The sequence below is a fragment of the Urocitellus parryii genome, chromosome 15, assembly GCF_045843805.1.
Source record: "Urocitellus parryii isolate mUroPar1 chromosome 15, mUroPar1.hap1, whole genome shotgun sequence".
Taxonomy (NCBI): Eukaryota; Metazoa; Chordata; class Mammalia; order Rodentia; family Sciuridae; genus Urocitellus; species Urocitellus parryii.
Genome location: NC_135545.1, coordinates 48,057,817 through 48,078,900, shown reverse-complemented (window position 1 = coordinate 48,078,900; position 21,084 = coordinate 48,057,817). Strand labels below are relative to the sequence as shown.

General features: G+C 39.1%; 1 protein-coding gene across 2 annotated transcripts in view; it reads left to right on the top strand.

The window, feature by feature from the left end:
• Positions 1-536: 536 nt before the first annotated feature.
• The window catches only part of Glg1 (golgi glycoprotein 1), a 117,032-nt gene continuing 96,484 nt past the window's right edge, over positions 537-21,084 (top strand). For both annotated transcript variants that reach the window (XM_077793392.1, XM_026399295.2), the window contains exon 1: positions 537-998. In XM_077793392.1, the coding sequence (XP_077649518.1) occupies positions 537-998 (462 nt within the window). The remainder of the gene's footprint in view (positions 999-21,084) is intronic.

Genomic DNA, 21,084 nt, shown 5'->3' with positions numbered 1-21,084 from the left:
TACCTAATGTGCCAAAGAGCAAGGATTATGAGCTGTGCTCTGAACCCTTATTCAATGCTGCCTTTCCTTCTGGGTAAGAAAGAATTTTGAGACAGGTGGAAGGAAGGAGGCACAGTTCTAAGAAGTTCTTAGATTCTGGAATACACCTGGTCGTGTAAAGTTCACCTGTTCACACATAAAGTTTTTCTTTTACCCAAGTCATTGAAGCAGCGACGTATTACATCGGCCATCTTGGTTGTGGCAACTCTAACTCCTTTGGTATTTTTCTGTGACAATAACCAAGGAAAGCAGACCGTGTCGCCCATAGCCAGGCTTCCCCAAAAACCCCAGCTCCTCTCTAGGTAAGGAGCGCCGCTTTCCGACCCACTAGGTGGGCCATGTGAAGCACGGCCTACTCAATCGCCCCGCTCCCGGGTCGCGGCTCGGAGCCGGCAGGGGAGGGGCTCGTCCGGACCACGCCGGCCCACGCCCGAAGCTCCGCCCCTCATTTAAATACGCGGCGCCGGCGAGTGCGTCGAGCTCGCCGCGGACCCAAGATGGCGGCGTGTGGACGTGTACGGAGGATGTTCCGCTTGTCGGCGGCGCTGCAGCTGCTGCTGCTAGCGGCGGCCGGGGCCGAGAAACTCGCTGGCCAGGGCGGCCACAACCAAGGCCAAGGCCTGGCCGCCAACTTTGTGCCTTTCCTAGGGCAGGCTGCAGGCGGCGGCCCGGTAGGTCAGCAGCCGCCCCAGTTGCCTCAGTCATCGCAGCTCCAGCAGCAGCAGCAGCAGCAACAACAGCAGCAGCAGCAGCAGCAGCAGCAGCAGCAGCAGCCTCAGCAGCCTTTCCTCGCGGGTGGGCCTCCAGCCCGTCGGGGCGGAGCGGGGCCCGGCGGGGCTGGCGGGGGCTGGAAACTGGCGGAGGAAGAGTCCTGTAGGGAGGACGTGACCCGTGTGTGCCCCAAGCACACCTGGAGCAACAACCTGGCGGTGCTCGAATGTCTGCAGGACGTGAGGGAGGTGAGGAAGCGGACCGGGCTGAGAGGGATAGGCCTGGTGTGGGCCCAAGGGTGTAGCTGGCCTGGAAGCCGCCGATGCCGGTCTGCTGCTTCCTTAGTGCTGCTGCACTCGCTCCGCGGCGCTTTCAGGGAAGTGGACCCCACCCCCACACCTACCCCTTCCTTCCTTCCTTCCTTCCCCGGCCTTCGTTCCTTCTCTCCTTCTCTCCTTGTTGTGAGGTCTCGGCCGAAGACCTCGGCTCCTGGCCGCAATTCACGAAGGCCCAGAACGTGTTCCTGTTTGCTCCTGTCTTTTGTGTGATGCTCTATGTAGAGTGGTTCTTCGCCGAAAACCAATTTGGGATTTTGCCATCAGTCTTGACCTGGACAATTTGTAACAATCCATTTAAACATGAAAAATGGTTGGCGTACTTAAGTTGTTAAAGACCGACCTGCTTTATGAGCAGTAGGTAATGTTTCGTTAGGTAACACAGGTTCTGTTCTGGTGTGTGTTGCAGTCAGCAGCAGAATTTACTGTCTTTACCCTATTATTTTGTAATTCGCAAATTTGTATTACTTATTTGGTGTTGAAACTAATGTATTCTTTTTTTTTCTTCCAATTCTTTGGTAAATTTGTAGAGCTATTTTGCCAGGTGACTAGGAGACCTAAAGCTTAAAAAGTTGAGGCAGCATTTGAAGCTGTAATAAATGTTTGTGATTGGGCCTTTAGAGGTCTGAATATAATTTCTCTCTTCCTCTCCCCCTCTCCTCTCCCCCCCTTTCCCTCTAGCCCCCTCTCTCTCACTCTGTATCTAGGGGTCACTCTCATTACCTAGGGGCGCTTTATCACTGAGCTACATCCCCAGCCTTTTTTATTTTTTGAGACAGGCTCTGCCTAAGTTGCTTAAGACCTCTCTAGGTTGCTGAGGCTGGCCTGGAACTTTTGATCCTCCTGCCTCAGCCTTCCCATTCTCTGGGATTATAGGCATGCACCATCGTGCCCGGCTTGAATACCTCTTAATTAGATTTGGCTTTGATATTGCTTGCTGTGTGATTCAGTTAAGAGACATTGATAATTTTTCTCTAGATTTAATAGTGCTTCTAAGTGCACAGTTTGACAATTCTTAAAGTTTGGAAGGCAATCTGGTAGAAAACAATTTTTAAAAAAAATTTTTATTATTGGTTGTTCAAAACATTACATAGTTCTTGAGATATCATATTTCATACATTTGATTCAAGTGGGTTATGAACTCCCATTTTTACCCCGTATACAGATTGCAGAATCACAACGGTTACACATCCACTGTTTTACATATTGCCATACTAGTGTCTGTTGTATTCTGTTGCCTTTCCTATCCTCTACTATTCCCCCTCCCCTTCCCTCAATTTTTTTTTTTTTATACTAGGAATTGACTCCAGAGTTTTGCCTTGCACATGCTAGGCAAGAGTTTTTCCACTGTGAAATACTTTTTCCAAAGGTGTAGGTACACAGAATTACTTTCAGAATTTTGGCAAGTAGAATGAAGCTGTTGATTGATACTTTTTTAAAAAAATTTTTTCTTGGGCTGGAGACGTGGCTCAGCGGTAGCGCACTCGCCTGGCATGCATGCGGCCCGGGTTCGATCCTCAGCACCACATACCAACAATGATGTTGTGTCCGCCGAGAACTAAAAAATAAATATTAAAAATTCTCTCTCTCTCTCTCTCTCTCTCTCTCTCTCTCTCTCTCTCTCTCTCCCCCCTCTCTCACTCTCTCTTAATAAAAAAAAAAAAAATTTTTTTTCTTAGTTGTAGTTGGAAACAATACCTTTATTCTATTTATTTCCTTTTATATGGTGCTGAGGATTGAACCCAGTGCCTTGCACATTCGAGGCAAGCGCTTTACTGCTGAACCTCAACCCCAGCCCCTTGTTATTGTTTTTTTTTTTTTTTAAGACATTGATGGACCTTTATTTTATTCATTCATTTATATTCAGTGCTGAGGATTGAACCCAGTGCCTCACACATGCTAGGCAAGTGTAAACCCCCCTTGATATTGTTTTATTTGGCATATTGTATCATCACAATTATTTAAGGGAATAGTCTTGGGGAAAATGACTGGTTTGTAGAAATTTGCTACCGTTGGCAATTTTCTCCTTCTTACCACTGTGATATTTGCTCTAGTGTTATATATAAAAGTAATTCAGAAGATGCAAATACATACATAACTGGGTGCAGTGGCACAGCTGTAACAACTTGGAAGGTAAAGCAGAAGGATATCAAGTTGGAGGCCAGCTTCAGCAATTTAGTGAGATCTTGAGCAACTTAGTGAGACACTGTCTCAAAAATAAAAAGGGATGTGAATATAGTTCAGTGGTAGAGCACCTCTGGATTTAATTCCCAGTACCAAAAAAAGAAAAGGCATATACATAATCAGGAAACAGTTTCCAGAGTTACCAGAAATGTGGACTCTTACATGACTTCTTATCTATAGCTTGAAGATTAGAGGAACAGTTATTCTTTAATTTTATTCTTTAATTGTTCCTCTAGTAGTTACAGCTAAGATTCTTGGTCTTTTTTATTGTTGTTTTGTGGTACTGGGTATTGAACCCAGAGGCCCTCTACCTCTGAGCCATATTCCCAGTCCTTTATTATTATTATTATTATTATTTTTTTTTTTTTTTTTTAAGTTTCTGACTAAATTTCCCAGGCTGATTCAGGAGATAGGAGATTCTCCTGCCTCAAATTCCTGAGTTGGAGTGCTTGGCTTTTATTTGGAGTGCTTGGCTTTTATTTGGACTTTGAAGGTAGATAATAGGTATAGGCTCCTCAGACAGGATCCTTATGTTGGGGACCAAACACATTGCTAGTGGATTGTGGCAGAAACAGGATGTTTTTAGGGACAGTGGCAAAAAGTAGCCCATTTAAGGAGTGCATGTCTCTTTGTATGCGTTAAGGACATGTGGAAACCACCACTTATAGGAGCAATGGTCCTTTGTCGTGTGTAGAAGGGTGTAGAGGCATGCATCATCCACAAATTACTTAGATTTGTCTAATTTTGATGTCTGCTTAATTTAGTAGGTACTATTTTTCTTTCACTTGTTCATATATAAAGACACCTAGACTGGCCTGAAAATTTAGTCCCTGCTCTTCCATTGACTAAGATTCCCAGCAAGGATATAATTTTAATAACTATATTTTTCTTACTTTGTGGGTATAATGTATATAAATGAGATCCTGTATCATCTTTGTAACTTTCCAAGCTACCTAATTCAGTGCTGGGATCAGGAAACATTGTGGACTGATTGAGGATGAGTAAACTAATGGATGTGGTTTTATGCTTCAGAGGAAGAAAGATGTCATGCAAATTGGAGATAGGCTATTTTTGTTGGAGTGAGGGAGCTAAATTTCCAATTTAATTAATTTTCCTCTAATTTTATATATAGAAATATTAAAAGAAGAGTACTATGAATCCTGTGTATATTCTTTAGGAAGTGGAGTTACTAAAGAAAGCAAAAGGAAATTTCTTTCCACTTAGTTTAAGAATTGATTGAGTCCAGGGCTGGGGATATAGCTCAGTTGGTAGAGTGCTTGCCTAGCTCGAATACACAAGGCTCTGGGTTCAATCCCCAGCACCACAAAACAAAACAAAAAAAGAAAAACAAAAAAACAATAACAACTGGGCACATTTGAAGAGAAATGAATGGAATATGTTTTCTGGGATTTTCTTTTTTGGGGGGAGGGTACTGGGTATTGAACCCAGGGCCACTTAACCACTGAGCTACATCCCCAGCCCTTTTTATTTTTTATTTTGAGACAGGGTCTCACTAAGTTGCTTAGGGCCTTGCTAGCTAAGTTGCTGAGGCTAGCTTTGAATTTGGTATCCTCCTGCCTCAGCCTCCCAAGTCAAAAACGGCTTGCTGAATACTAGTTCCACCACTTACAATGTAATGTAAAAAAGTTACTTTATCTTTCTGAGCCTATTTTTAATCTAAATTAGTAATACTGTCCAGCCTGGGATGGTGGTACACACCTGTAATCCCAGCCACTTGGGAGGCTGAGGCAGAAGAATCACAAGTTCAAGGCCATCTTAGGCAAATAGGTGAGACTCTATCTCAAAATAAAAAAGGGCTGGGGATGTAGCAGAGTAGTAGAGCACCTGGGGTTCAATCTTAAGGAAGGAAGGGAGACAGACTACTACCAACCTCAAAGTACTAAGAGTATTAAATGGGATAATAGAGATCATGTAGTGCACTATCTCATGTATATATACATAGTGTAGTGAAAGGTTAAAAACATCTGAGTAGTAGTAGGGATTGAACTCAAGGATTCCCTCATGCTAAGCAACACTCTACCACTGAAGTACATACCCAGCTCTTTTTTAGATTTTTTTTTTTTTTTTTTGACAGAGTCTTTCTAAGTTGCCTAGGCTATCTGTGAATTTGTGATTGTCCTGCCTTAGCTTCCAGAGTGACTGGAATTATACAGGTATCATCATCATCATCATCATCATCATCATCATTATTTTTAGCAATAGTAGGAATCCAACCAGGGCCTGGCACACTTGGCAAGCTCTCTACTGCTGAACTACATCCCTTTATTACTTTTTTAAGAAAAAATAAATTTATATATTCTAATTTGTTATACATGACAGCAGAATACATTTCAATTCGTAGTACACATTTTCCCTTCTTACCCCTCCCTCACTTTTGCCCTATCCAAAGTTCCTCCATTCCTCCCATGCTTCCCTTCTCACCTCCATTATTGATCAGCATCCACAAATGAGTAATATTCCATTGTGCATATATGCTACAGTTTCTTTATCCATTCATCTACTGAAGTGTATCTAGGTTGGTTCCACAGTTTAGCTATTGTGAATTGTGCTGCTATAAACATTGATGTGGCTGTGTCACTTATATGCTGTTTTTAAGTTCTTTGGGTACAAACTGAGGAGTAGGATAGCTGGGTCAAATGGTAGTTCCATCCCAGGTTTCCCAAGGAATCTCCATACTGCTTTCCACATTGGCTGCACCAATTTGCAGTCCCACCAGCAATGTAGGAGTGTACTTTTTCCCCCAATCCTTGCCAACGCTTTGTGTTCTTAATAGCTACCATTCTGATGGAGTGAGATGAAATCTTAGAGTAGTTTTCATTTGCATTTCTCTAATTGCTAGAGATGTTGAACATTTTTTCATATATTTGTTCATCGATTGCATATCATTTTCTGAGAAGTGTCTATACAGTTCCTTAGCCCATTTATTGATGGGGTTATTTGTTTTTTTTGGTTAAGTTTTTTGAGTTTATTATTACTTTTTTTACTTTGTTTTGCTTTGGTAGGGGGATTGAACCCAGGGGCACTTTACCACTGAGCTACATTCCCAGTCCTTTTTATTTTTTATTTTGAGATACTGTTTTGCTGAGTTGCTGAGGGTCTTATTAGGTTGCTGAGGCTGACCTCCATCCAATTTGTGATCCTTGTCTCTGGGATTATAGGTATGCACCACTGTGCATTGTTTATTATTATTTTTTAAATGAAGAAACTGAGGTTAAGTACCTTGCCTCAAAAAAGTCAATCCAAATGTAAGATAGTTCTCTCATCTCTAACCCCATGGCATTTATAATCTCGGACTGTCCTATCTGTTGTGGGGGTCAACAGGCATTTGTAACTATTGAGCAGCGGAAACATGGCTAGTTTGAATTGAGATGTGCTATAAGATACACTTCTGGGGCTGGGGTTGTGGTTCAGCGGTAGAGCGCTTGCCTAGCACATTCGAGGCCCTGGGTTCGATCCTCAGCACCACATAAAAATAAGTAAATAAAGATATTGTGTCCAACTAAAAAAAAAATATATATATTAAAAAAAGTGTAAGATACCTTCATTTAGAAGACAGTACAAAAGAATGAAAATAATACCAACTTTTATATTGATTACATGTTTAAATGGTAATTTAGATATTTTGGATATGTTGAAATACTTTTTTCCCCCCAATACTGGGTACTGAACCCAAGGGTGCTTTACTACTAATCTGTATCCAGTCCTTTTTTATTTTTTATTTTAAGAGAAGGTCTTGCTAAATTGTTGGTGCTATCCCCTGACTTTCCATTCTCCTACTTCAGCCTCCACAGTAGCTGGGATTACAAGCATATGCCTCCAGGCTCAGCTAAAAGTCATTATTAAAATGAATTTTGCTGTTTAAAAAATGTGACCACTAGAAAACAAAGTTACATATATTTCTTGCAGTCTGCTTCTATTGAACAAAACTGTCTTGACGAAAATGATACCTTTCTAAAAACCATAATGTAAATTGTAAAATAATAAGTGCTATCTGGAAGGATAAATTAAATCTATGTGCATATATAGGGAACACAATTGAGAGGATTAGAAAAAGGATGTGCCCAGTTTTTCATTCTTCTTAAGTCTGTGTTTCATATAACAAAATTCTTAATTTAGTCACTTTTAAATGCCTCTTAATCTTGTTAATGGATGGATCACACATTCAGCATGCCTAATCTATGAACTGTAAGGAGTGGTTTAACTTCTTCAACTTGAGAGGAAAGGTACTCTGATAAAACTGGAAGTCAGTAAGTGATTCCTTTGACTTCCTTTGGTTGAGTTAGATAAATTTGAAACTTAAGGAAGAATCTCAAGTGATGGCCCTCAGAACAGTGCCAGTACTTTCTTATCTGCATTAAAATAGAGTGTGGAGAAACAAGAAGTGTGGACTGGAATCTAAAAACAATGAATGAAAAGAACCAAGCATCTGTTTTCATTCAGCTTTAATAATTTTACTGAGTTAGATGAATGTGTGGTATTTACAGTACCTGTAAATTCTCCCACTGGAGGTTTAAATAGCACTTGTAACTCTTTATCAGGACAATCAGTGAAAATGGGGGCTGACCTAAATTTTTGGAACTATACACTTATAAAATGGAACAGACTCTTAAGGTTGGGGTTGTAGCTCAGTGGCAGAGCGCTTGCCTAGCGTGAGGCACTGGGTTCAATCCTCAGCACCATATAAAAATAAAAATTAATAAATAAAGATAGTGTGTCCACCCACAACTAAAAAAAAATATTAAAAAGAAAATAGAACAAGAGTTGGGGTTGTGACTCAGTGTAGAGCGCTTGCCTAGCATGTGTGAGACACTGGGTTCGATTCTCAGCACTGCATACAAATAAATAAAATAAAGATCCATCAACAACTAAAAAATATTAAAAGAAAATAGACTCTTAAAATATTTTTGTGTTCCTGATAAAAAAATAATAAATGTGATTTATATTTAAAATTGTAAGCAAGATAAACAGTGAAGTAAAATGATACATGAGAAAAATTAAGAGGAGAATATGGATATAAATTTTTTTTTCATTTAAAAAAATTTTTTTTATTCTAATTTGTTATATATGACAGAGTGCATTACAATTCACATTACACATGTATAGCACAATTTTTCATATCTCTGGTTGTATACAAAGTATATTCACACCATTTGTGAACATGTACTTAGGGTAATAATATCCATCTCATTCCACCATCTTTTTTACCCCCATCCCCAATTCTTTTTCATTTTTTGAACTTATTTTTCTTTCTCTTTCTCTCTCTCTCTCTTTTTTTTTTTTTAATACTCTTACTGAGGATTAAAGCAGGGGTACTTTACCACTGGGCTACAACCCTAACCCTTTTAATTTTTTATTCCGCGACAGGGTCTCACTAAATTGCCCAAGATGGCCTTGAATTTAAGAGCCTCCTGCCTCAGCCTCTTAAATTTCTGAGGTTGTAGGCATGTACTGCCATGCCTGGCTCCCCCCCCCCCTTTGTGCTGGGGATCAGTTCCAGGGCCTTGCACATGTTAGGCAAGCACTTACTGCTGAGCTTATCCCCCCACCCTATTTGTCTTCTTTTAAAATTTTTTCTCATTTCTGTCAAATGCTATAATATAAATTCTAAGTAAATTAAAATACAAGTAGAAAAAAATGAAATCAGAAGAAATTGGGTTTAAAGAATGTACTTATCTAGTGAGGTTTCATTTTTTTTTTTTAAAGAGAGAGAGAGGAGAGAGAGAGAGAGAGAGAATTTTTAATATTTATTTTTTAGTTCTCGGCAGACACAACATCTTTGTTGGTATGTGGTGCTGAGGATCAAACCCGGGCCGCATGCATGCCAGGCGCATGCCAGGTGAGCGTGCTACCGCTTGAGCCACATCCCAGCCCTAGTGAGGTTTCATTTGTAATTTAAGTTTCAACTAAAAAATAATACCTAAGTGTTGCTCAGGGGTAGATCACTTGCCTGTTGTGTGCAAGGCCCTGGGTTCAGTCTCCAGCACCAAAAAAACAAAACAGTTAGCCTGCAGAGATGAGATTGTGGCTCAGTGGCAGAGCGCTTGCCTCACATGTATGAGGCCCTGAGTTTAATCCTCAGCACCACATAAAAATAAATAAATAAAATAAAGGTATTGTGTCCATCTACAACTTAAAAAAAAAAAGCCTGCAGATCACTTAACAGAGTTCTTATGTTGGCTAGATCAGCCTTGTACTGTGGAAAACAACATGAAGTGGACAATTATTTTAAGGATGCAGAAGAGGATGTAATGGAAAGTTTTAATAATGAACAAAATCTGCCACATGTTAATTAGTGTAATCTATTGAGTATACATCGTTATATATGAAGTAAAAATAAACAGAAGAACCAATCAATGTGGCCACTCCTGTAATTCCAGTGGCTCCAGAGACTGAGACAGGAGGATTGTGAGTTCAAAGCCAGCCTCAGTAACAGCGAGGCACTAAGCAACTCAGTGAGACTCTAAATAAAATGCAAAATAGGGCTGGGAATGTGGTTCAGTGGTGAGTGCCCGAGTTCAATCCCAAATACCTACAGATAGATAGATAGATAGGTGGGTGGGTGGATGGATGATAAGGTCCTATAGTCATATGGAGTTTGTAATAAGAGGAAAGGCAGTATAGTAAGTTGAAGAACAGAATGGGCATTGGAGCTATATATAGTTATATAGCTATAGATAGACTCCTGAATTCAAATCCTAGCTCACTTACCTTCCAGTGAGTGACCTTGGACAGATTAATATTTTAAGCCTTCAATTTTCTTATCTGTAAATGGCCTTTCCATTCCCTTTCCTCTTTGTTACTACAGATGAAATTGTTTCAGAACAATTGTCCAATTGTTCACTGTCTTAGGAGAAAAGTGAAATAAATGTAATGTTCCACACATTTTTTATAATCCTTCCAAAGCTCCTGCATGAAAACTGTGGGGTAAGGTCAAGAACATTGTGTAGTCTTTTAAATATATACATGTTGAAGTTATGAATTTAAACAGGTAAATACTCTGGGTAAAGAATTTCCATTCTGGGGCTGGGGCTGTAGCTCAGCAGTAGAGCGCCCGCCCTCACACTTGTGAGGCACTAGGTTCAATCCTCAGCACCACATAAAAATAAATGAGTAAAGATATTGTGTTCATTGGCAACTAAAATAAAAAAGAATTTCCATTCTGCCAAATATTCTTTAGTTCTTTTGGCTCAAAGTATGTCTAAATTTGGAATATATTGCCTATCAGTGGAAAACTGCATTCTTACATGTAAGCTGGAAAAAAAATAGTTTTTTTAATTTAAAAAATTAAAGTTTTTGTCTTTTGGAGATTCTGTTACTTAAAACACATCCTCCCTCTGTAAAATGGAATGACTAAAAACAGCTGTGCTATCAGCTGGGAAATAAAAGGCATTGATTGTATTGTTTTAAAACCTGTGTAAAATCAGATAAATACAAAAATTAAGTTTTCGGAGACGGCTTTTCAGAGGGAAAGTAGTATGTAAGGACTTTTGTTCTTTTATTGCTAAGGTTGGAAATTTTCTCTAGCCTATGTAATAGCCTGTAATATTGGAGTATAAATATTAACTTAGTCACACATGAAGGACTGTGCAAAATATTTTCAATATGTCAACCTTTCAGAGGTAATTTGGCAACATAGGTAGTTTTGAAATAGTTGAAATTCTATAATTTCACACTAAGACTGGTAGATTTATTACAACCTATTTATTTTAAGTATAGATAAAAGCTTTTCGTATGTCTGGCAGTTGTTTTTTAATCATTATAAGAAGTTTCAGGAATTTATACTATTTTATATTTTGCTTTCAATTTGAAAGTATATCTGAAATAGAGCCAGGCATGGTGGCTCATGCCTGTAATCCCAGCAACTCAGGAAGCTGAGGCAGGAGGATCATGAATTCAAAAGCAGCCTCAGCAATTTAGCAAGACCCTAAGCAACTTAGTGAGACCTTGTCTCAAAATTTAAAAAAAAAAAAAGTACTAAGGATGTGACATAGTGGTTAAGTGCCTCTGGGTTCAATCTCTGGCAATAATATTATATTTAGAGGTTGGGGATGTGGCTCAAGCGGTAAGCGCGCTCACCTGGCAAGCGTGCGGCCTGGATTCAATCCTCAGCACCACATACAAAACAAAGATGTTGTGTCCGAAAATAAATATTGAAAAACTCTCTCTCTCTCTCTCTCTCTCTCTCTCTCCCCCCCTCCCTCTCTCACTCTATCTTTAAAAAAAAAAAAAACTTCTAAAAAAAATATTATATTTAGAAACAGGATAGGATTGAACCCAGGGGTGCTTAACCACTGACACACATCCCTAGCCCTTTTTTTAATATTATATTTAGAGACAGGGTCTCGCTGAGTTGCTAAGTGCCTTGCTAAATTGCTAATGCTGGCTTTGAACTTGTGATCCTCCTGCCTCAGCTTCCTAAACTGCTGGGATTACAGGCATGCACCACTCTGCCTGGCTACCCATTTTATATATATTTAATTTTTTAAAAAAATTAAAGTCTGTTTTCTAATGCCCAACTTTGAGAAAGCTACTTTTAGCATGAGAGTTGTATAGGTATAATTTTGTGTCAAAACGGTTAACTTGGGCTAGGGTCGTGGCTCAGTGGTAGAGCATTTGCCTTGCATGTGTGAGGCGCTGGGTTCGATTCTCAGCACCACATATCAGCACCACATATCAATAAATTAAAAAAAGATCCATCAACAACCAAAAAATATATAAAAAAATAAAAATTAAAAAGGTCAACTTGTTTTATAACTCTGAGCTAAACCCTTTTGCCAACATACAGGATAAAATGTTTCTGTTCAATTTATTATCATTTAGGGCAAGATTAACTTCCATAACCCCAAAATATCAATGACTTAACACAAGAAGTTATGAGAGATTGTCCACCACCTGGTGATCCAGAGACCCTGATTCTCCCATTTTGCGATTCTGTTCATTTCCTAGGACTTTGGAGTCTTCTGCTTTCAAGCAGGAAAGGGAGTCAAGAAGCACTGTTCCTTTTTTTAAGCCCTTATCACTGCCCCCCTCGCCCCATCAAGGTGGAATTCACATACTCTTCACCTATTTAACCACTTGTTCTTAAAAGCTGAGGTGATTAATTCTGTTCTTACCACACTTCATTAGAACTCTTTTTTTAAAAAATTTTTTAATATATATTTTTTAGTTTTTCGGCGGACACAACATCTTTGTTTGTATGTGGTGCTGAGGATCGAGCCCGGGCCGCATGCATGCCAGGCGAGCGCGCTACCGCTGAGCCACATCCCCAGCCTCTCATTAGAACTCTTCTCATGGCACAGATGACATACCCCAAGTGAGAACTCTAACAAGCTCTGTCAGTTTTCTTGGACAAGTTAGATCAAGTTCATGTGCCCCTCTTTGATTTGTCATATCAAGACATTTTTACTCTAGCATACACAAGGCCCCCTGGGTTCACCCCGTAGCTGGGGGCTGGGGAGATAGCTCATTGGTATAGCACTTGCCTAACATGCATGAAGCCCTACATTGGATCCCCAGAACTGCAAAAACAAAAACAAAACAATCCCCAACCTGTGGGAGGGAAAAAAAAAACATGCTGGGGATGACTCAGTTATAGAGTGATTGCCTGAGATGTGCAAGGCCCTGGGCTTTGATCCCCAGCACCTCAAAAAGAGAAAAAACAATTCTTCTCTTTTTTTCCTTCTGTTTTTTTTTTTTTTTTTTGTGGGGGGTGGGGGAGTGGGTACTGGAGATTGAACTCAGGGGCTCTTAACTACTGAGCCATGTCCCCAGCCTTTTGGTTCTGCAAAATTTCTTAGAACCTAACTAAATTGTTAAGGCTGGCCTCCAACTTGCAGTCCTCCTGCCTCAGCTTCCCAAATAGCTGGGATTACTGGTGTGTACCACTGTCCCAAACTGGAAGAAAGAATTTTGGCTCCTTTGCTTAAGATTTGGGGCAGTTGGGCTGGGGATGTGGCTCAAGCGGTAGTGCGCTCGCCTGGCATGCGTGCGGCCCGGGTTCGATCCTGAGCACCGCATACAAACAAAGATGTTGTGTCTGCCGAAAAAACTAAAAAAAAAAATATATATATATATATATATAAAAAAAATATTTGGGGCAGTTTATTAGAAAGTATTTAAAAATTTATTTTAGATAATTTGTAAGAACTATTCCTATGTTAAGGTAAAACTTAACTATAGAGATTTTTTACTTATTATTATTTTTGGGGACTCAGGGTGTTTAACCACTGAACCACATCCCCAACTCTTTTGTATTTTAATTTTTGAGCTGGGGTCTTACTAAGTTGCTTAGTTGGTGAGGCTGGCTTTGAACTCGCAATCCTCCTGCCTTACCCTCCCCAGTTGTGGGATTACAGGTGTGCTCCTCCAGGGCCAGCTATAACTACAAAGACTTCTTGCTGGGATTGCCTTTGCCATTTGACTTGGTTTCTAGGCCTTGGCCTGTACATTTGCTTTAAACTTATATATCCAGGATGGTTTTTCAGTACCATTGTAAGACAGGCTCCATATTCATTTCACTGCGTCATTCTTATACCTTTCTCCATAGTTTTAATTTTGGGCACATTGCCTAATGCTTCTGGATTTAATGTAACACTGGAGATAAAAACAGAACATTTAGAGTCCTTGATAATTCCTTTTTTTTCCCCCTTCAGTATTGGTGACTAAACATAGGGGTACTCTACTTTACCACTGAACTATGTTCCCTGAGCTTTTTTTATTTTGAGACAGAGTCTCACTAAGTTGCTGAGGCTGGCTTTGAACATGGATTCTCCTGCTTCAGCCTCCCAAATCACTGGAATTATAAGCATGCACCACTCACTGTACTGGACCCTCTTTTACCTTTCTTTGGGGCGGAGGTAGGCAGAATACCAGGGATTGAAGTCAGGGGCAACCTACCAATGAGCCATATCCCCAGCCTGATTTTTGTATTTCATTTAGAGACAGGGTCTCACTGAGTTGATTAGTGCCTTGCTTTTGCTGAGGCTGGCTTTGAACTCTTTTTTTTTGGGGGGGGGCGGGGGTGCTGAGGATTGAACCCAAGGCCTTGTGCATTCGAGGCAAGCACTCTACCAACTGAGCTATATCCCCAGCCCCTGCCTTTGAACTCTTGATCCTCTGCCTCAGCCTCCGAGCCACTGGAATTTCACTGGTACACCACTGTGCCCAGCCCTTGTTTAGGTTTTTTGAGGTAAGGGCTCTTATTTGTGTAGGCCTGTCAGTGATCTTCCCACCTCAGTCTCTGGAATAGCTGAGACCTCATCCAGCTCAATTGGCCTTTTTAGTTTAGATGTATTTTTTTTTCCTTTTCTTTTTTGGTTCCAGAATCTGAATCTAGGACCATTGAGCCATATTCGCAGCCCTTTTTATTTTGAGACAAGGTCTCACCCAATTGCTTAGGGCATTGCCAAGTTTCTGAGGTTGGCTTTGAGCTTGTGATCCTCCTGCCTCAGCCTCTCAAGTCCCTGGGATTACAGGTGTGCACCACCATGCCTGGCTTGCTGAGATTATTGTACGTGGCAAGTTGAATCCTTTAGTGAAAAGTCTGTAGTAGCTTAGATTTGTTTTTTGAGGAAAGTGGGAAGCATCTAAAGACTTTTTTTGGTTAGGAAAATGTCATAATAAAATAGTTAAAGAAATTACTTTGCAAATATGTATTGAAGAAAACCTGAAGGCGAAAATCGAGTGAGTCACTGATAAAACCTGAAATTGTAAAGACTGGGGCTGTAGCAGACTAGAAGCAGTAGAGATGCAGGCAGGACTGATTTGGACTCATTTCTAGAAATGGTTTAGAATGCTTTTGCTTATTGGTTTGATGGATTTTGGATAAATATTATTTGTTCACTGCCAGAAACTTAATGGTTGGTGCTAGGAAGGTGGTGATTATCTTACCCCTGACCTCTGCTCCCAAAAGCCATGGGAGCATGCCAGCAAGTGGAGGAGGTGACCATTAAAGAATCGCAAAATAAATGGAAAATCATAGCTAGGATAAGTGCCAAGAAAGACAGGTACTTGGACATTTGGCTAATGGGAGTGCCAGGAAATGTTTTCCTGAGAAAATGATGCTTGAGCTGAAGAAACAGAATTTCACCAAGTGAAGAAAAAGAAGTCAAAGCTTAACTGTTAGTCTACTTCCAAAAATATATAATTCTTAGCTTGTGTTGAGTTTTGAATGACAGCCAGGCATTTCAAACAACTTCCAGTAAGAGGATATAAATTTGGAACCAAATCTTGAATTGAATCTAAATTTTACAGTCATTCAGTTTAAAAGGGCTATGGTTGGAGTTATGTAAATGGTAGAGCCCTCTTAAAGAATGTATAAATAAAAAGTATGATTCCAAAGACTGAGCCCTGGGGAATGCTCACAATTAAGGGTTGGAAAGAGCCTTGTTGAGGGAATTGCAGGGAACAGAAGGAGTGATTGAGAGTTAAAAGAAGCTTTATAATCGTTCAGTTGTGGAAGCCAAGAAAAGGGAAATTTTTGTTGTGGGAGTCAAGGAGAGGGAAATTTAAAAGTAGGTAGTAGTAATCACTAGAATAAACAGAATGACACACTTGAAGTTAATGTCTAAGAAAAGAGCATGGTTCTTTGGAAAAACAGTTTTGTTTTGTTTTGTTTTTTAAGAACCCAGATATTGACTATTTGAGACTATATTAGCCTATTTGAGAAGTTTGATAGTGAAAAGAAGGTGAGAAGAGAATATCCAAAGGGAGAACATCTGGTTAACTAAAGTTCTTTCAAGATTAAGCACATTGGGGAGGGGACTGTAGCTCAGTGGTATGGTATATGCTTAGCATGTTTCAATCTCTCGTACCAAAGAACAAAATAAAATTAATCTATTTCAGTTGAAAGGCAAAGAGAAAGGAACCAGTAAGAGACTGGCAGTGTTGCTGAAGAAGAGGTAAATATAAATGTTCATCAAGAAGAGTAAGGGGAAAGGTTCACATGAGCTTTATGTCAGAAAATTTTTTAAAAAGGAATTTAGGGGCCTGGGGTTGTAGCTCAGTGGTTGAGCGCTTGCCTCGCATGTTTGAGGCACTGGGTTCAATCCTCAGCACCACATTAAAAAATAATAATAATAAAAATAAATAAATAAAAATCAAAGATATCGTGTGTATCTACAATTAAAAAAATTTTTTAAAAATAAAAGAATTTAAAGGCTGTAGCCTCCCTGCCACACACACATACTGAGAATTGAACATAGCATGAACTGAGCTACACCCAAAGCCCCCCCTCCTTTTTTTTTTTTTTTTTAAATTTTGAGACATCTGCTTGCTAAGTTGCCCAGGCTGGCCTCAAACTTGGCGATCCTCCTGCTTCAGCCTCCCAAGTCACTGGGATTACACGTGTGCACCACCATGCCTGGCCCCTTTTAATTTTGTCTTGAGACAGGATCTCCCTGAATTATTGAGGTTAGCTTTGAACTCTCAGTCCTCCTGCCTCACTCAGTCTACTGAGGCAGTGGGATTTCAAGCTTGTGTCACTGCACCTGACTTATTTTATTTTCTGAGACAGAGTCTTCCTAAGGTTGCCCAGGTTGGTCCTGCACATAAAATTCTGCTGTCTCGGCTTCCCTAAATAGATGGGACAATAGGTTCATGCCACTGTGGTTATACTTTACATTTATTTTAAAGATGATTTGTGATTTTCAAGAACTTCCTTTGAAGAACTGTTGCTTTCTTCATACCCAGTCTTTGGATCACCCATTTTCTTAGTAGGCAAGAAAGGCCTCACTGGAATAGGTTTTTGTGCCTTTTAAGCACATATTTTAAATTTTGTTCTTTGATTTATCATCTTTCATACCTGATAAATAACCTTTAGGATTTAGACCTCTATAGGGTTTTTTTTTTTTTTTGTACCACATCCCCAACCCTTTTTTTTTTTTTTTTTTTTAATTTAGAGACAGGGTCTCGCTAAATTACTTAGTTCCTCACTAAGTTTCTGAGACTGGCTTTAATCTTCCTGCCTCAGCCTTCCAAGCCAAGAACTCTGTTTTAAAAAATGGTGTGTAACATGGGATTCACCTATCCTAGAAAAGTTACTCTACCGTCATGAAATGAAGAACTTTTGTGTCTTAATACACTTAAGCATTTGACTTCTCAAATGCTGGTGTGTTATTGGTATTCAACATTCTTGGTGCAACCTTGAACTTTCTTGTCAAGGATCCCAGCCCATTTATCTAGACAAACGATTAAGAGCTGGCTCTTAAATGCAGAATTTCATGGACACATTTACTTGTTTTCATCTAGTTAAAGGTTTCAGTATTGCTTTGTAAAACCATAGCCTCTTGGAGAAAAACGTTGTTTTAAAAGTTTTTTTCTTAAATCTTATTTTAACAGAATGACTCAAGATCTGTGCAAATTGGGTTTCAGGTTTATTTATTTGTTTGTTTTAACAGTACTTGGGTTTGAATTAGAGGCTCACGCATGGTAAACAGGTGCTCTACCTCTGAGCTGTATCCCCACCACTTTTTTTGGGGGGGCTACTTGGGATTGAACTCAGGGGCACTTGACAGCTGAGACACATCCCCAGCCCTATTTTGTTTTTTAATTTCATTTTGAGACAGGGTCTCACTAAGTTATTCAGGCTGGTCTCAGACTTGTGATCCTCCTGCCTCCACCTGCTGAATCCCTAAGATTACAGGGTACACCACTGCACCTGGCTGTATTTTGGGGTATTAAACACAAAACAAAACCAGTATCACTAAACCAGACTTATTTTGTGTGTACCGAAGCACAGCAGAATAGAATGGGAATGTGTCTTCAAAAACACTCCTATATTCATACCAATACCATATGTCCTGGCAGGCAAGTGGATTTACTCTTCCCCTCCTTTTTTACTCAAGTAATTCATGTACATAGTTTTTAAGTCAAGAGGGTTGCCAGATTTATAGGAAAAACTGTGATCTTCCTTAGTTCTCCTCACTTACAATTCTTTTTAGTTTTCCATTCTTGTTAATGTTTGATTTTTTGAATAGAAAACTTATATTGCTCTCTTTTTATTTTATTTTTCTCTCGATTTTTTGATAGTAGACATTATCTATTTCTTTCCGGTTTTGGTGTTGGAGATTGAAACTAGGGCCTTTTGCATGTGCTCTACCTAGCCTATCTACTGATTTTTTTACATTTTACATTTAGTCCTCATAAAACACACTCAACAGTATGTTGAACTTAGTAGAACAAGAAATCTTACAAAGCTAAAAAATAAAATGGGCTGTGCTGCATTACAGTGTTCAGACAAGTCAGTGTCTGTAAAATATGGCATTAATTGGCTGAGTTCTACAGAAAGCTTTTACCTACTTTAATGAGATCAATTTTGCTCTGTTTCTTTATTGTCTTAGTCTCATTCATCAATCATGAGTCATTAACATGCTCACATAGTCAACAGTTGTATTTTTTTTTTTTTAAGAAATCAAATTCACTCTTAGGTCTTATTAGTTAAAAAATAAAAGCAAACCAAAAAATACCTTCAAACAACCCAGAGTTTTGCCGCCGCCGCCGCCGCCGCCTCCTCCTCCTCCTCCAACAACAACAACAACAAAAGGAGGAGCAAATCTAAGTCATTGCTGTTTCATTGTTTTAGTGTGAAGTGAGAATACTTAAGGCAAAGCATATATTCACTCTTCCTCTTTTATAATTTTCATTATTGTATTTGGGATTCTTGTTACAAATTATAGTCCTTTAACCTTGTTTCTTTTGCTTTTCTGGGCCTCATAATCAGGGCTTGTTTTAAACTTGTAGAGTTGTTTCTAGAATCTACTTCTTGGCAATTTCCTACCAAATCAATTATCCAAATAGATATAACTTAAGAACTTGTGAGAGTCTGGTATATAACTTTGAAAAAGTTTTCTGTGTCAGAACATCTAAGGTTTATATGCCGATCATGATAGGATTCTTCTAAATGGATGTTAGTTTTTCAGTTTCTTTCAGTAACTCCTGATAATTCCTTTTATACAAGATTCAGCAATACTTTTATTTTACCTTTTGTAAGCATATATTATTAGGGCAATATTAATATAAAAGCTGTTGCCTTAGCTGAGGTTTTTCACTAGTGCAGTCAAATTTCTCTTTTTTTAATATTTTTTTTTTAGTTTTAAGTGGACACAATAATTTTATTTTATTTATTTATTCTTATGTGGTGCTGAGGATCAAACCCAGTGCTTCAAGTGTATGAGGCAAGTGCTCTATCACTAAGCCATAACCCCAAATTTCTCTTTTTTGATAGTTGTCATAACCTGGATAGATGGCTGATTAGATTGCTATTGGCAAAGGTGAATAGTATGATCCTTTGAGGATTTTTGTTTGTTTGTTTGTTTGTTTTGGTGTGTATGTGTGTATTTATCTTGAAGTGTAGATTTGTGGATGGGATACTATGTATAAAGTATAATAGAGAGCCAGGTGTAGTGGTGTACACCTGTAATTCCAGCAACCCAGGAGGCTGGGCCACTGCATCTCGTTCTCAGTGTCTATATTTTAAAATGAGAATTGGTTAGAATTCACATACAAGGGAAGTAGTTTCCTCCAAGAAGTAAAATTAAAATAATTCTTCAGCTACTCAATTTAGGATCTTAATTATGAGTAAAGAGAGCCTAGTTGAAGATTATTTATATTTCAAATGAAAAGAATAATTATTATTATTATTGAAACCAGGGATGCTCTATCTCTGAGTTACATCCCTAGCCATATTTTGGGGGGGTACTAGTGTTTGAACTCTTTGGTACTCGACCACTGAGTCACATCCCCAGCCCTATATTGTATTTTATTTAGAGACAGGGTCTCACTGAATTCCTTAGCACCTTGTTGTTGCTGAGGCTGGCTTTGAACTCTGGATCCTCCTGTCTCAGACTCCCTAGTGGCTGGTGTTACAGGCATTCACCACTGTGCCCGGCTCATCCCCAGCCCCTTTTATTTTAAGATAGTTTTACTGAGTTGTCCAGGCTGGCCTTGAACTTGTGATTCTCCTTGGCCTTCCAATATTAAAGCATTATTAAGTTTCTTTCTTTTTTTTTTTTTAAAGAATCTAGAATAGACCTTATTTTGTGAAACACACTTTTATGCCCATTTTTGTCTTAGGCTAGAGGTTGATAAACTATAGTTTATGGGCCAAATCTGGCCCACAACAACTTTTTTGTGTGGTTTTGGAGGCAAGTATTAAAAGAAGTTGCCACAGAGATTGAATGTGGTCAGCAAAGCCTGATATAATTGCTTTTGTTTGCCCCTTTACAGAAAAGGTTTACTGATTCTTAGACTATCATAAATTGTACATGCAGTCTTTTTAAATGGGCTAATCCATCTAAATTTGTGTCACTTTCAGTTAAGAAAATATTTTATTATGTTCTCTTTACATATATATTACATTTTTATAGGACTTCACAGTTTTTATAGTTGGTGTGAACATTTATTAACTGAGACCAAGTGTGCATGTTGGGTGTGGTGGTGCATGCCTGTAATCCCAGCAATTCTAGAGGCTGAGGCAGGAGGATTACAAATTCAAAATCAGTCTCAGCAACTTAACAAGGCCCTAAGTGACTTGGTGAGACCCTGTTTCAAAATAAAACATAAGATCTATTGGGGATGTGGCTCAATGGTTAAGCTCCCTGGCTTTAATCCCCAGTACCAAAAAAAAAAAAAAATGGGGTATGCATGATATCGTGGACTGAAATGAAACTATTTTGGATTTTTACGAGTGTATATGTGTGCATGTGGGTGTGTGCATGCATGTATATGAACTTACTTCCTTGTTCTTTTTTTTATTTTTTAATTTTTATTTAATTTTTTTTTTTTAGTTGTAGATGGA